Below are 15,106 nucleotides of genomic sequence, written 5' to 3'. Positions count from 1 at the left end.
CACCCAGTCCATTTGTCGGCATCAGATTAAATTATGTGCGTCTGACCTTGCTGCAGAAAGAGATAACTTCTGATTGGATCGCATCCAAACCTGTCCTGCCTCTTTACACAGCTTAATTAATTCTGATTGGATCTTGTCGCTCCAGAACATTTTCATCTAGATTTTATTCCTTGAAGACCGTGTCAGTCCATTGCGTCATCGTTTTTGTGCTCGTGCATGAGTTTTTATTTAGCTGTCGTCTTGTTTTCATCAGGAGAAAATTGGTTGTTGACGACGTCTGTGACAAAAATTATTAGTCAAGGAAATTAACATAGCTACCTCCAGGAAGGCCGCAGCCTTAGAATCAACCCTGGTTTGATCCCTGCTGTAAAGTCTAAGCATTGAAGACACCGATCTATTGTTTTGTGAAATGGAAAGAAAATCTAGGCTATGATTTGCACATTAATTTGGCAAAAAGTATGACTTAACGCTGAGTAATAACAGTATCATTACTAACTTTGCAGCATTTATTTCTAATTATATATTCAGATCCTGCTTTACTGTGTTGGTCTGTGCTCTTGTGTAATGTAACTGCAAACTGGTTGTTTAATTTCTCAGGCTACACCCTCATGCACCCCTCTCTGACACGGCCCTACCTGATGACAGAGCCTCCTCTGCACACAGATATTATCCACTATGAGAACATCCCAGGGTTCCCTGCCGTCCGGCAGAACATCCTCAGGTGAGAAAGGACAATTGCATGAATTTAAAAAACAAACAAAGCCATGCGTGGATAGATATGCACTATCCTATGTGGCTTTTTGTTTTTTGTTTTTGCAGTCTCCCTTTGGGCAGTCAGATCATTGAAGTGCCCCTTAACTCCTCTCTGTCCTGGCACACCAACCGTCTCAGGGACAACAGCAAGGATGCGTACAATGTCAGCTATGCCTGGAAACTGGTAGGTTCCCCAAAGGATAAGGTAAAAAGACGCTAAACAAATGCCCCCTGGTCACTGGTGACATTCAGTTTCCACAAAAAACTTCAGCTCACTCTTTTACAACCACACACCCCAAAAAGACGTGTTTATGTTTAAATGCTATCGTGGGGACGATCGTGGCTCAAGAGTTGGGAGTTCGCCTTGTAATCGGAAGGTTGCCGGTTCGAGCCCCGGCTCCGACAGTCTCGGTCGTTGTGTCCTTGGGCAAGACACTTCACCCGTTGCCTACTGGTGGTGGTCAGAGGGGCCGGTGGCGCCAGTGTCCGGCAGCCTCGCCTCTGTCAGTGCGCCCCAGGGCGGCTGTGGCTACAATGTAGCTTGCCATCACCAGTGTGTGAATGTGTGTGTGAATGGGTGGATGACTAGATATGTAAAGCGCTTTGGGGTCCTTAGGGACTAGTAAAGCGCTATATATTTACAGGCCATTTACCATTTTACTATTTCATCCAAATATAGAAGAAGTCTTGTTATTTTTCAGACCCTTTCATTTTACTCTCTGTGTATGTTCAAACCATGCCAGAGGGGAAAGAAATATGTAAATGCAACATTGAACAAGAGGATAGTACTTTCAGAGCAATGGCAGTAGGACAGAGTGAGTGTAGGCAAAATGATTGTGCCTCCCAAAAGGGAAGCTTACACAGTCAGTCAGTGCACTGGGCCAATGAGCCATTATTATGGTTGGTGCACTGAAGATTTCATTTACTTTCTCCCCGTCTCCCGTTGCGGTCCAAAGCTCTTTATCATTCTCATTGTGTTAAAGCAGCATAGAAATTATGCTCCCAGCCTTTATGTCTTCACCAAACCTCCACCGGCCCCACCTATAATGAGCTCGTCTGAATGAAACCAAGAGCTCTCATACTCAGAAACTGTTTGTCTCCTCGGATCCACGTTTCCCACAAGGCCCTTAAGTGTCATGTTAAAGGAACAGATGGGGAACTGGACAGCAATAATATCATGCCTCACGCGAGTCTTTTTGCTTTTTGACATTTCAATTCTTCTATTATTATTTTTTTGGCAGGAGCAGAAATATCACACTTAATTTTAGACATTTCACTTTAGGCTTTTTAAAAAGGTTTTGACATTTATTTAGTTTTCTTCAGGCATTAAAGCTCCAACACGTCACCTTTGCCATGAGTTTGGCAGCAGTCTCCATTTTTTCTAAATGAGCTTTCCAGAGGCAGAAAAAAGGAAAACAGAAAAAAAAAATTTAATATATTTATTTTTGCCTCTTCCCTCCAAACAATCAGTTTTTTGCTGTGCAAATAATATGTCCACGAGGGCCCCTTTTTGGATTTGTATCATTATTCATGTTTGCTCTAATTTGAATCATAAATCTCCTGGGTGGTTCTGAAAACTGTCTACTGTACATTTGAGTGTGCTGCATCATTTATTTGGGAGGGAGGGGATCATGAGAGCAGGCTTAGCCTTGTGTGGGATTCCTTTAGAGCCGGTTGCTAAAGCGGGCGCATTTGTTTGTGTGCTGCCCATAAATCTCTGGCGGTGGCAGCTGATGGGAAACACAGAAAACAGAGCTGGTATATATGGGTGCTGTCAGAATCTCAACCACTGCTAGACTTCAGTCTATTAAAGATGTGACACCATATTCCCTTTGGTCAGCTCGCGAGGCCACAAAAGACGAGCGTCGGACGTTATGTCAGATTAGAAATTGCAGTGAGTACATCATTCACTCTGCAGTCTGTGGCATTGTTTGGAGCTTGAAGCATCAAATACTCTGGATTTTCCTTTCATCTTAAGTGCAATCAGGCATTCATTTTTCTGTCCACTCTTACCAACACATTAGCGAGCACTTGTTGCACAGTTTAACAAAAATAAGCACTTCCAGTTAGTATTAATTTTAATTAAAGGCTGACAGTAGTAGCAGACACATTTCCTATTTACTCCTATTTATTTAGTACTTATTAAAACTGCATTGCTTTAAACTTCATATTTGGGAACAATGACAATTTAATTCTTGGGCAGGATGAAGAAGCTTAGGACTGAAAGCCACAGAAAGCTTAGGGAAGTTTGAAAATATGATTTTAAAAGAATTATTTTGAATACTGTTGCCTTAATCTGTTTTTTAAATTTAAAATTAAGCTCCCTTCTCTCCTTGGCTTGTTCTCTAGGTTCAGGACACGTCGTTCATCCTGTGCATTGTGTACATTCAGCCCGAGATTCCAGTGAAGCAGCTGAAAAACCTGAACACAGCTCCCAGCTCCAAGCTGCTCTATCATCGTTTGGACCTGTTGGGTCAGCCCAGCTCCTGCCTGCACTTTAAACAGCTCGCCACCGTTGGTAGGAAGAGCACAGAGCTGGACTAATGTGATGATTCAAGTAAAAACACTGATTATCGTCTCTGATTGTCCTTCTTCCTGTTTCTTTCTCAGAGTCCCCAACTGTGATGTTGGCAGCTGGTAGTTTTTCTTCACCCTATGAGCACCTCAGTCAGCCAGAAACAAAGCGTATGGTGGAGCACTACACTGCCTACCTGAGTGATAACACCAGGCTCATAGCCAACCCAGGCCTCAAGGTACCTGAGGACAAAAAGCCTGACAACACGCACACAGTTCATACTGAAGGACGGACTGAATGTCATTTACCACTGTGTCTGTGAAGGTTCTCAGTCGGTCATTTACTGTTACAAACAGCCAGCCTTGCAGTCGAGTGACACGCATTCACAAAGTGCCGTACCTGCCAGTACACACACTCTTAAACATATTGTCAGGCTTCTTACACTGGGACTATAACTAAAACATGTAAATCGATGTCCCCTTTTTTAAAAGATGCAGCACAAAACTCCCACATGGATTTTGGCATTCTGTGTGCATTCCTGTCCTGGGGGGAGTTTGAGTTTGAACTCCCAGGCCCCAGTCCCAACGCTGATTCCCAGGCTAGTCTTAAAGACCCCCTCCAGTGACCTCATCACCCCTTTCAAACTTAGAAGCTTGTCTGAAAGTGGGATGTGATTTTTCAGGGCTTCAGGCCTAATCAAGTTGCATTAATCACTAAATGGTGGTTTTCTAAGCTTTGTTCTGGCCTTGTGACCACTATTCTAACACTCCTGAGCAGAGATGGGATGAATATTTTCAGGTTTAGGCGCATCATAGGAGTGTGCCTTTAAAATTAGCAGTAGTTCTGATTTCCTTTTGGCCTGACTGAAATCCAAATTGCCAAGAGTTTTTATTCACTTTGCATTCAAGACGAACTCAAATGAAATTTTCACCAGTCCAGCACTTTTTCCTCCTCTCCTTGCCTGCCCCTCACTGTCCATCTCTCTCTTCCTTTATACTTTCCTCTCTATAGTCCTCTGTCAGGAACGAGGTTATGGCAACTAGTCATGTTACGGATGAGTGGATGACACTAATGGAAATGAGTAGCCTCAACTGCTACATTGTGCGCCGTTACATAGCAACGCCCAGTGGGGTGCTCCGGATTTACCCAGGATCTCTGATGGACAAAGCCTTCGACCCAACCCGCAGACAATGGTGAGGGTTACTTTGGAGGGTGTGAAGAGGAGGAGAAAAGAGCTGAAGGCATGTGTGTGCATGTGTTTTTAGGGAGCAGAAAGGAAGTATGAGATAGAAGTTTGAGTGTGTGTGTGTGTGTCAGATAATGTTTTCCAATATTAATAAGCCTAGTCCGGCTAACACGTTTACAACATGTAGAATTTTAGGTTTTTTTTTTCATTATTGAAACATTAAAGTAAGATCTATAAAAAAAAGGTCAAGTGTTTTCTTTTCCCCAAATCAGGCCATTTGTGTATCAGACTGTACATAAAAGATGGACATTCCCCGTGTTGATGTCCTTGTTTTTTTTTTTTTTTGTTTGGATTTTCTTTTTGAAGTCTTGAGTATTGTCTTTTTGTGTCTTAACCTTTTTTGTTTTTTATTCAGTTAGTTTGGACATTGAAAGATTAGGTTTTGCTATTAGCAAGGTGCATTTCCTGTCAACAGTGATGTTAATTGGTTCTCCATTAGTGAAAAACAGGCCTAAAACAAAATGTACTTGCTTGCATCTGACTGAGAGACCAAAGAGACTGCAAATGTCTCTCCCAGCTCCCAGATGATGTAAGTTTAGGGATTCTGAAGCTATTTGAATCTCACAATCACTGCAGCAGATCTTGTGTTGACGACTATTCCCCTTAGAACCCATAAGAACGGTGTTTCCTGTAGCATTTCCTTCTATGGCCACAGTTGAGTTGAGTTATCGTTGGGAACTGCAAAAGAATCACTTCATTTTGTATCCCAATGACTGTGTGCTGTTTTGCGTAGGTACCAGCATGCTGTGGCTAACCCTGGCCTCATCACCTTCACGGGGCCGTACCTGGATGTGGGCGGGGCCGGATACGTTGTCACAATCAGCCACACCATCCATGCCTCCAGGTGGGAGCACTGGTTATGTTTGGGTTTTTTTTTGTTTGGTTGGTTTTTTTTTCGGGGGTGTTGGTGGGATGGGGGTGGGGGGGGGTGGGGTTAAACACAGGATGTGTTATATTTTATTGCACCAGAGCAAAAGTCAAGTGAAAATTCAATCAATCAAAAATTGCCAGCTCTTTTTATTAGATATTGGAGAGCAGACTCACTGTTGGTATGAGTCAGAACAATCATTGTGGGCAGCTAGGCTCTCGGCCCAGAAGTCAGCTTAGCCAGACTGCACTATCTCTGAAGGCAGGAAGTAATCTGAGGGAAACTTAAGGAGCCCATTGACCATTCTGTGCTATAGGGTTGTTTTCCAAGCGAGATGACATCCTGTAACCAAATGGTCTGGGCTTAGTCACAATTGTCTTCAAGTGTCTTTTCTTTCAGAGTGCCCTCAGCCAAGTCAGCATAGTGCTACCAACTTCTGGTGGTACAAAAAAGGAAAAACCAAATAATATATCGAGTGTTCCACCATTTCCTTTGGCCAGTTATCACAGAACTGACTGCAGAATATTTTGTAGAATCAGGCCTAGGCTTAGAGACTTCAAAGGGCTGCAGTGGTGGTTGAACTCAAAGTATTTGTTTCGAGTTCAGTGAGCTTCAAATGCAAATCACCGCGATAGCCACAGTGCCGCTTGCAGCAGTAAAAGAGCTGTTTACCACAGTCCGTGCAAGTGTTTAGCATACACAAACATTCCTTGTCAGTGTGTGCGAGATAAGGCCGGATTAGTGCTGTTGTACTCTCGCCTCAGTAAGCATAATATACAGTCTACAGTAAACACTGATTTCAGGAGATCAAGCAGTGCGTTATGTTTATTTCTTGTTTTGTGTGTTTAAAAGGTCTATAGAAAAGTAGGGGATAACTGTACAGTGCCAAGTATCCTGAAGACGGACTTTTTCCAGATTTTGTTTTCCCTTTCCACAGAATTTAAAACCCCACTAAATGCCTTTTTTCTCTGTGTATTTTTGTCTATTCGTAGCTCTCAAATGGCACCTGGCTACGCTGTTGCAGTGATGGGTATAGACTTCACCCTTCGATACTTCTACAAGGTCCTCCTGGACCTGGTGCCCATCTGCAACCAGGACAAAGGCAATAAGATCAGGTAAAAAGAGGATGGATTGTGCGGCTCCCTTCTTTTCTCTTCTCTGTGCAAGTTTTTCCTTTCTCTTTTTCAGTGTCAATTTCTGTGTGAGGGAGCTAAATTTCTGTTCGGCTGAGCAAGAATTAAATTCGCCGGCTGTGCGTGAAGAATAAAGAAAGCCAGAGGAAGACATAAGCTGATTATCACAACATTCCTGCTGGAGATGTAGTGTTGCTCTTGCCTCTGTCCTACATACTTTCCCCAGCTTTTATATCTGTTCTTTTCTTCATCTATCTTCTTCCACACCTGCCTCCCCCACCAACCCTCACTTCTTCTTTCCGTCTTTCTCCACTTTCTCTTGCTTCTTCTGTCATGCTCACTCTGTTGGTGTTTATGGGTCATAAAAAACAGGATCAGCTCCCTGGAACCAAGAGGGCATGATTTGGAAAAACACACAAGGGACAGTGGGAAGAAGAACAGAGCTGTGTTATATAGACTAGGAATACAATATAGAAATAGCGATTAAATGTTCAGAGTGAAAACCTCAGTAATGGCAATGTTCTGACGAAGTACCAACTAAATTGATGAATTCATTAAGTTGATCCTGACTGCCAGTTTTATTCATTTTTATTTTAGGTGCTTCATAATGGAGGACAGAGGGTACCTGGTTGCTCACCCGACTCTCATTGACCCCAAAGGTCATGCCCCAGCAGAGCAACAGCACATTACACACAAGGTAAATGCACAAACACAAGTTAACATGGAAATAGGAATGGATAGAAACCTTTGGGAGTATGATATTGTCATAATTCTAATGAAATCTATTTTCTTTCCTTTGGTAGGAGCCACTGGTGGCCAATGACATCCTAAACCACCCCAACTTTGTCAAGAAAAACCTCTGTAACAGCTTCAGTGACCGCACAGTCCAGCGCTTCTACAAATTCAACACCAGCATTGTGGTGAGTCGCATAAAAATGTAGCATAACTAGAGGTATGAATGTGTACTTTCATAGCATTCATACTGTAGTAGCAAAAACAGACACACTCCTCTGGGCCTCGCATAGCAATATGGAAAAATCTTGTAGTGTAACACTGCCATCTTGTGGTCAATCGTGCTGTTGCAAACTTCTGTTTGCTATTTGTGACTGTTGAGTCTGTGTGTGGTTGGAAATGAAACATTCTCTGTCTTCATCTTGCCCATCCTTACATGGGTAAAAAGCACTTTGAGACTGGCATTAGAAACTTCTCTTTCTGTTTCAAAGTTTCTGTTTAGTATGTGCAGTTTTGAAGTTTCTCTCACCTTTTTTTTTTTGTGTAGCTTTGTGTAGCGATGTAGAGATTAGAGTGACCTCTCCAACTCTTTCTCCTTTAGGGGGACCTCACCAACCTGGTCCATGGTAGCCATTGTTCTAAATACCGCCTTACCAGAATCCCCGGCACCAACGCCTTTGCCGGCATTGTGAACGAGACGTGCGACTCCTTGGCGTTCTGTGCCTGCAGCACGGTAGACCGGCTGTGTCTCAACTGCCACAGGTCAGTACCGAATTCTCTTTACTGTTTAGCTTTCTGACACATTAATGCTTTGTTGACATAAGGTAATGCTCCTGTTGAAAAATAAGAATGGGTCTGATTTTGCACAAATCCAACACCCAGAGTTTGATAGTTTGATGCAGCAGTGATGCTGCAGCTTGCACAGGTTCAGGAGTCACACAGTGACTTTTTCAGTCAAGGAATTTGCTTAAAAATTAAGCAAACATTAACTTTGAATCAAACTGTGAATACAAGTTTCTCCCTGACCTGCTGTTTAACTGTTTGCTGTTCAGAATGGAGCAGAATGAGTGCGAGTGTCCCTGTGAGTGCCCTCTGGAGGTCAATGAGTGTACAGGCAACCTCACCAATGCTGAGAACAGGTGGGTACATTGTCTAAAGCACATACACTTTACCCCTTCTGCCTTCAGAACTGTTCATGCCACTGCACAACAAGGTTCTGGAAATATTCTGGAAATCTGGAAATATTTTTCAGACATTTTGGTCCATTTGGACATGATGGTATCACACAGTTGATGCAGAATCGTGAATCCCTCGTGCGGCCATATCTGAAAGGGTTTGAAAAGATTGAAATCTTGTGACTGAGAAGCCATTTGTGTACAATAAACTCACTGTCATGTTCAACATGATTTGAGCTTTGTGACATGTTGTTTTGACCTGCTAGAAGTAGCCATTAGACGACTGGTACACTGTAGTCATAAATATGTCTGTGAAGTAACTCAGTCATCCAGGTTATCGTAGTTTCCAAGTTTTCCAAGATCCTTAGACTGTAGTCATGAAGCGATTTGGTCAGCAACAATATTCAGATAGGGTGTGGAGGATGGATCAAGCATAAATGTCGTCTGAGACTCCTCAGACCAAAGATTTTTCCAACCTTCTGTTGTCCAATCTTGGTGATCCTGTGTGACTTGCATCCTCAGCTTCCTGTTCCTAGCTGACAGGAGCTGCACTCAGTGTGGTCTTTTGCTGCTGTAGCCCAACTCAGAGATACTCTTCTGCATACCTCGGTTGTAACAAGTCCTTATTTGAGTAAACTGTTCCATTCCTACAAGCTTGAAGAAGTCTTCTGGCCATTCTCCTCTGACCTCAACAAGACTTTTTCTCCCAGAGAGCTGCCACTCGCTGGATATTCTCTTTATTTCGGATGATCTCTGTAAACAGAGAGATGGTAGATTAGCCTGTCTGGTACCAACAGCCATGTTGCATTCAAAGTCATTTAAACCACCTTTCTTCTCCATCCTGATGCTCAATTTGACCATCATCGTGACCATGACTACATGGCTAAATCCACTGAATTGCTGCCACATGACTGGCAGATTAGATAGTTGTGTTATACTGCAGTTCAACGGATGTATGTAATGAAGCAGCCGGCGAGTTTACATTACTGCAGGTACATCATACATCTGCGATAATATTTACACGATAAAAGTTATAATCACCGAAGATGAGTTACAAATGCCAGCAGAAAGAAATTACAGCTGACCTCAGCGCTTACAGAATCTGAAAATAATGTCATAGAAAACAGTCAATGGTTTACACAAGATGCCTTTATATGACAGTATTGGGAAAACATGCTTGGCTTGCATACTGAACTACCCAGTGACTGCAGAACAGTGAGATACCCACCAGAGAGCGCATTAGTCATTCTAGAGGGAGCTATGCCACACTATTTGCAAGGTAGTTGAGAAAATCCTCCCACATCTTATCAGGATTAAGTTCAGTCACTCTTGAGGCTGGACTTGTTTTTTTTTTATTGGTTCTTAACTTTCAGATGATGCCTCTTTTCTTCTTCTTCTTGGTCAAATAGTGATGCAGCTTGGTGTAAGACATAGCCCTCAGTTCCCTTTATGCCAGAAGTGCTTCAAAACGGCCTTTAAAGTCACGCTGCTTTGATCTTAGATTTAAAGGAATGGGACGAAAGGGTTCTTAACTATAAAATTAATTTCTCCAGCCTTCCTGCTTGCATGTGGTGTTTTAAAGGCCACCTGCTTTCTTCATTTCTAAGTTAAGAGTCCCTGTCATATTTCCCTCAACGTGTTTTGCAGACGTGCGTGCGTGACGCTTCAAACTTTTTGAAAGCTTCCCGTGCAAATGTTTGTGGGTGTTTTCTCACTTTTACATCTCTTGCTTTCCTGCTGCATCACTCTCTGTTCCAGGTCTTTTCCTTTACTGTTTGAGCCACTCTGCATCCCATCCATCATTCACAGTGCCTCTCACATTTCTCTCCCTTATTCCACTCACCTCCTTTCATCAGCCATCAGCAGTCTTTGACAGCATGTCAATGTTTAAAATGCCAATTTCTCCTTTATTTCAGGAAGACGTGCAATTAAATTTTTTCCACTGTCAGTTTTTTTCCCTCTGTATTTGTCTGGCAGCATCGACGTGTGTCTCTTTAGAGCTGATTGACGTGGTGAAGACATTTCTTTGTGTGCTTGTGCTTTGATTTTTATTTTTTTAAGATCTTTTTTCCCCAGTTTAATCATATTTAATGGTAGGATTCGGGTTTATATTGTCTAGTTAATGTAGTTGATTTGTGTTTTGACCAAGAAAATGTGTCTTTTTTTTGGTGTATTTTTCTTAGGAATCCCAGCTGCGAGGTGCATCAAGAGCCTGTCAGTCTGAATGTGATTGATCCCAGCCTGCACGACACACTGCCCCAGTGTATCAACACCCGCTGTAGCCAGAGATACACCAGCAGGTACGTACACCAACTTTGCACATTTGGTACACTTTGACAGGTGTAACGGCACAGTGATAGAGAGCCAGTGACCAACAAAAGGTAGCAACACAAACACATAAAGATAATATGAAAAAGGCCATATTTACAATAAAATAATTTGTACATAATGATGCAAATGAACACCACACTGCCACCTGGTGGTAAGCAAATATTAACTTCTCAAATCACTAAGTGTTTGCCTCCTTAAACTACTTATCCTGGAATCATGATGCTGTGTGATACAGTCTGTTACAGTCTGCTGATGAATAAATAAAGAGCATTTTAAGATGACATGCTTTTATAATATCACTAATATGCTTATTAATTGTGGTCAGATGTTACTAAAATGAATAAACCAAACATAGACAACATAGACAAAAACACACAAGGCTGACCAAAGTGCTGAACAATATAAATATAAGAGATACAATAAGAATAATAAATACGATAAAATAATAAACATAGCAAAAACAATAAAATATAAGTAAATACAAGTCAGTTAACCACTGAGTCAAAAGCCAGCGAATAAAAATGCATTTTCAATCTGGATTTAAAAACCAGCACTGATGTCGATTGCCTAATGTGAAGAGGAAGATTATTTCAAAGCTTTGGAGCCACGATAGAGAACGCTCGGTCTCCTCTCAGTTTCAGCTGTGATTTGGGGACTGAGAGCAACAGCTGCTCAGCTGACCGGAGTGAACGAGTGGGGACATAGGGCTTCAGCAAATCAGACAAATATGCAGGTGCCAGACCATTTAAGGATTTAAAAAACAATAAAAGAACTTTAAAATGAATCCTAAATTCAATTGGAAGCCAGTGCAGGGAGGCCAGGACCGGAGTAATGTGCTCAAATTTCCTTCTACCAGATAAAAACTGTGCCGCAGTATTCTGTACTAGTTGCAGGCGTGTCAGAATGCCCAGTCCAACCCCTATTAAAAGGGAGTTGCAATAATCCAAGCGTGAGGTTCTAAAAGCGTGGATAACAGTCTCCAAATCACGCCTTGAAAGAAACGGTTTAACCTTCGACAGATGCCTGAGTTGATCAAATGATGATTTCACCACCCCATTCACGTGGCCCTCAAAAATAAGCGCAGTCTATTTTTAACCCAAGATTGGTAATCGAGCTCTTCAGGTGAGGGGTCAGAGCAGCAAGGTCAAAATCAGGGATATCAGAGGAACGATTCGGGCCAAACAGAATTGCTTCCGTTTTACGTTCATTAAAATTTAAAAAGTTTAGAGCCATCCATGACTTAACATCGCTAAGGCAATCAAGCAGGAGTCTAATTGGGGAGCTAACAGAACGACTGAAAGGAAAATAAAAACCATGGTAATAGTGGACATTAGGTTGCAATTTATAGTGCTCAAAAAGTTAAAGGAACACTTTTAATAAGAGTACAGCGTCAAGTCAGTTAAACTTTTAAGTAGCAGAGGGGTTAATAAGTTCCAGTTGTTTTGGTGTTGATACAATTGACAAAAGATTCACTACAGGGGCAACAATGAGACAACCCCCAAAAGAAGGAATGGTTTTACAGGTGGAAACCTCTGACTTGGACAGGGAGTTACTGCAGGAGAGCTGGACAGGGAGGTGGAAGACCTTTAACCCTGTGGAAGGCCCTCTGCTCACTGCCCAGCACTGTGGAGCCAGATTGGTGTTTGCCATAGAATACATGAATTGGCAGGTCCACCACTGGGAACTTGTGAAGAAGAAAAACTGAAGCGAACGTTATGATGCTTGTAACATCGTTCAGCATGACCAATTTGGTGGTGGGTCAGTGATGGTCTGAGGAGGCATATCCATGGAGGGACACACAGACCTCTACAGGCTAGACAATGACACCCTAACCCTGCACCGGTGTAATTGGTTACATTGTCAGGCATGAATACCAGCACATAAGGGTCAGGCTAACCACAGTAGTATTTTAGCAAAATGGCCCAGCTTGCTGCATAATTTTCTTCCCCCCAGTAAGATCTGATCTGTTTTTTTGTTGGTTTTTTTTTTGTTTTTAAGTGTTCCTTAAATTTTGAGCAGTTTATGTGTAATTATTTGTAATGACACTTTATGTCGTCATCTGTTTTGGAGCATTATGGAGAAACTGCAGTAGTAACGGGTATTGCACCTGGTTTTTACATGATTAAATGACTTTCCAGATAATAGATGAAATGAATAAATTGTAACTTTTGTTTTTATTTCACTTGGAAGCAACAGGAAGAATGCTTTTGAGGGCTGTCATATAGTAATTGTTTATTTTCCTTTCGAGAAATCTTATTTTGAAGGTAGTAACCAGTTTGATTCTTTCCTTTTGTTTTTTTGGGGATTTTTTGCATTGTATAATACAGTCTAATCAACCTACTATCAGGTTATTATGAAATAATAGTTATATATAAAAAAAATACATTATTGCACCATCCATCCATCCATCCATTCGCTTCCGCTTATCCTTTTCAGGGTCGCGGGGGGCGCTGGAGCCTATCCCAGCTGTCATAGGGCGAGAGGCGGGGTACACCCTGGACAGGTCGCCAGTCTGTCGCAGGGCCAACACACAGGGACAGACAACCATTCGCACTCACATTCACTCGCACATTCACACCTAGTGACAATTTGGATTATCCAATTAACCTATGCCCACAAGCTGCATGTCTTTGGACGGTGGGAGGAAGCCGGAGTACCCTGAGGGAACCCACGCAAACACGGGGAGAACATGCAAACTCCACACAGAAAGACCCCGGCCTGATGTTGGAATTGAACTTCTTGCTGTGCGGCAACAGTGCTAACCACCGTGCCACCGTGCTGCCCCATTATTGCACCAATATAACCTTATTACAACTGAAGCACTGAGTTTTACCATATCGTAACCAAAGTATTACTCTACTATTGCTGAACAACTTTGCTTCATTGCTACTGAAGTATCTTTCGTCAGTATTACTTTTTCTTTTTATCTCGCACTACACAATTGCAAAAAAATTTCATCCTTATATTAGATTCATAAATCTGATTAATGCTTTTTATGAATCACAGTCAGACAAGTACCGACTGTACTTTCAGCTGCTCCCTTATTCACAAGGGCTTGTAGAATCAGGTAGCTCCATGTGTATATTACTTTATTACCTCATTATTGTCAGTCCCTGTTATTTCCATGTTATTGCCAAACTGTAATATAATGTATCAACTGCTTGACATCTGTGTTCTGCGTCCCCAGTGACTGTTTCGGTGTGCTGGACTGCGAGTGGTGCATGGTGGACAGTGATGGGAAGACTCACCTCGACAAGCCTTACTGTGCCCTGCAGAAGGAGTGTTTCGGCGGCATTGTTGGTGCCAAAAGTCCCTATGCAGATGGCTTGGGGCTTATGGGTGAGTTCTTTACCCAAAGAAATTGAGATTTTTTTCCCCAATTTATTATATATGTCCTCTTTGGACCCTTGGCTTCATCAACATATTTATTAAATGTTTTAGAGTAGATTGAGCCCACCATTATGAACCATTATGAGGCCTTTTTATTGAATACTCATATTCCTTCACCTTCATAGTGATGAAAAAAGCAACAGCACAAGAAGTCAAAGTTAAATAATTTCTTTCAGGTCCTTAAGACAACAGTTTTATTTATATTTATATTTTTCCCTGAAACTTTTCCGTTGCCTGGTAATTTTCTTTGGAAGGAGAATTGGCCATCTTCCTGCAGTCGAAGGCTTTTTCAGTGGTACTTCACACTGACGAGAGAATAGAAGCGAGGGAGAAAATGTACCAGCATCTCAGCGGGAGTGAGGATCTGAGCCCAAGCTGTTTGATACTGGCTTGTTGTATTGTCTCTACTTGAGCCATCTGAAATCCTTTGTGACTTCTTTAAAAGAAAACCTTCTCTCTGTTCCTCTCTTCTGCAGATGAGGAGGTAGCCTCTTTGAACATGATCAAGAGCGCCCCTGTGGGTCCAGTCGCTGGGGGCATTATGGGATGCATCATGGTGCTGGTGCTGGCTGTGTATGCATACAGACACCAGATTCACAGGCGCTCGCACCAGCACATGTCTCCGCTAGCTGCGCAGGGTAGGACTAATGCATAAATTCCCATATTTGTTTTGTCACGCGCCTTTTGTGAAGCTGTGGAGAATCTCAGAGCTGTGAAAGTGCATCTGGTTGGCCTGTATTTGTAACACTGGAAAAAAAGTTACAAGAACTACAATGTTTGTTATGTTTATTTTAGTTGAAATGATGTCATTTCTTAAAAAAAAAAAAAAAGACAAAAACAAAGCCTTAAAGGAATGTGACTAACAAGCGCTACAGCAACTGGCGAGTGCCGCTGGAGCTAAACAGCTGACATTAGCATCAGCACAGCAGCAGCTGCTGCTTCTGTATGATTTGTGTAATTACA

The 15,106-nt window shown here is 42.2% G+C and overlaps 1 protein-coding gene across 2 annotated transcripts in view; it reads left to right on the top strand.

The window, feature by feature from the left end:
• Positions 1-15,106, top strand: part of cachd1 (cache domain containing 1) — a 124,176-nt gene that overhangs the window by 96,298 nt on the left and 12,772 nt on the right. For both annotated transcript variants that reach the window (XM_085138643.1, XM_085138642.1), the window contains exons 11-24: positions 598-721; positions 820-937; positions 3,103-3,271; positions 3,364-3,506; positions 4,280-4,461; positions 5,248-5,358; positions 6,375-6,497; positions 7,113-7,212; positions 7,319-7,435; positions 7,849-8,009; positions 8,300-8,386; positions 10,606-10,722; positions 13,941-14,092; positions 14,620-14,781. In XM_085138643.1, the coding sequence (XP_084994769.1) occupies positions 598-721; positions 820-937; positions 3,103-3,271; positions 3,364-3,506; positions 4,280-4,461; positions 5,248-5,358; positions 6,375-6,497; positions 7,113-7,212; positions 7,319-7,435; positions 7,849-8,009; positions 8,300-8,386; positions 10,606-10,722; positions 13,941-14,092; positions 14,620-14,781 (1,866 nt within the window). The remainder of the gene's footprint in view (positions 1-597; positions 722-819; positions 938-3,102; positions 3,272-3,363; positions 3,507-4,279; positions 4,462-5,247; positions 5,359-6,374; positions 6,498-7,112; positions 7,213-7,318; positions 7,436-7,848; positions 8,010-8,299; positions 8,387-10,605; positions 10,723-13,940; positions 14,093-14,619; positions 14,782-15,106) is intronic.

This window comes from Neolamprologus multifasciatus, chromosome 17 (assembly GCF_963576455.1).
Source record: "Neolamprologus multifasciatus chromosome 17, fNeoMul1.2, whole genome shotgun sequence".
Lineage (NCBI taxonomy): Eukaryota > Metazoa > Chordata > Actinopteri > Cichliformes > Cichlidae > Neolamprologus > Neolamprologus multifasciatus.
This window is presented reverse-complemented; position numbering and strand designations above follow the sequence as displayed.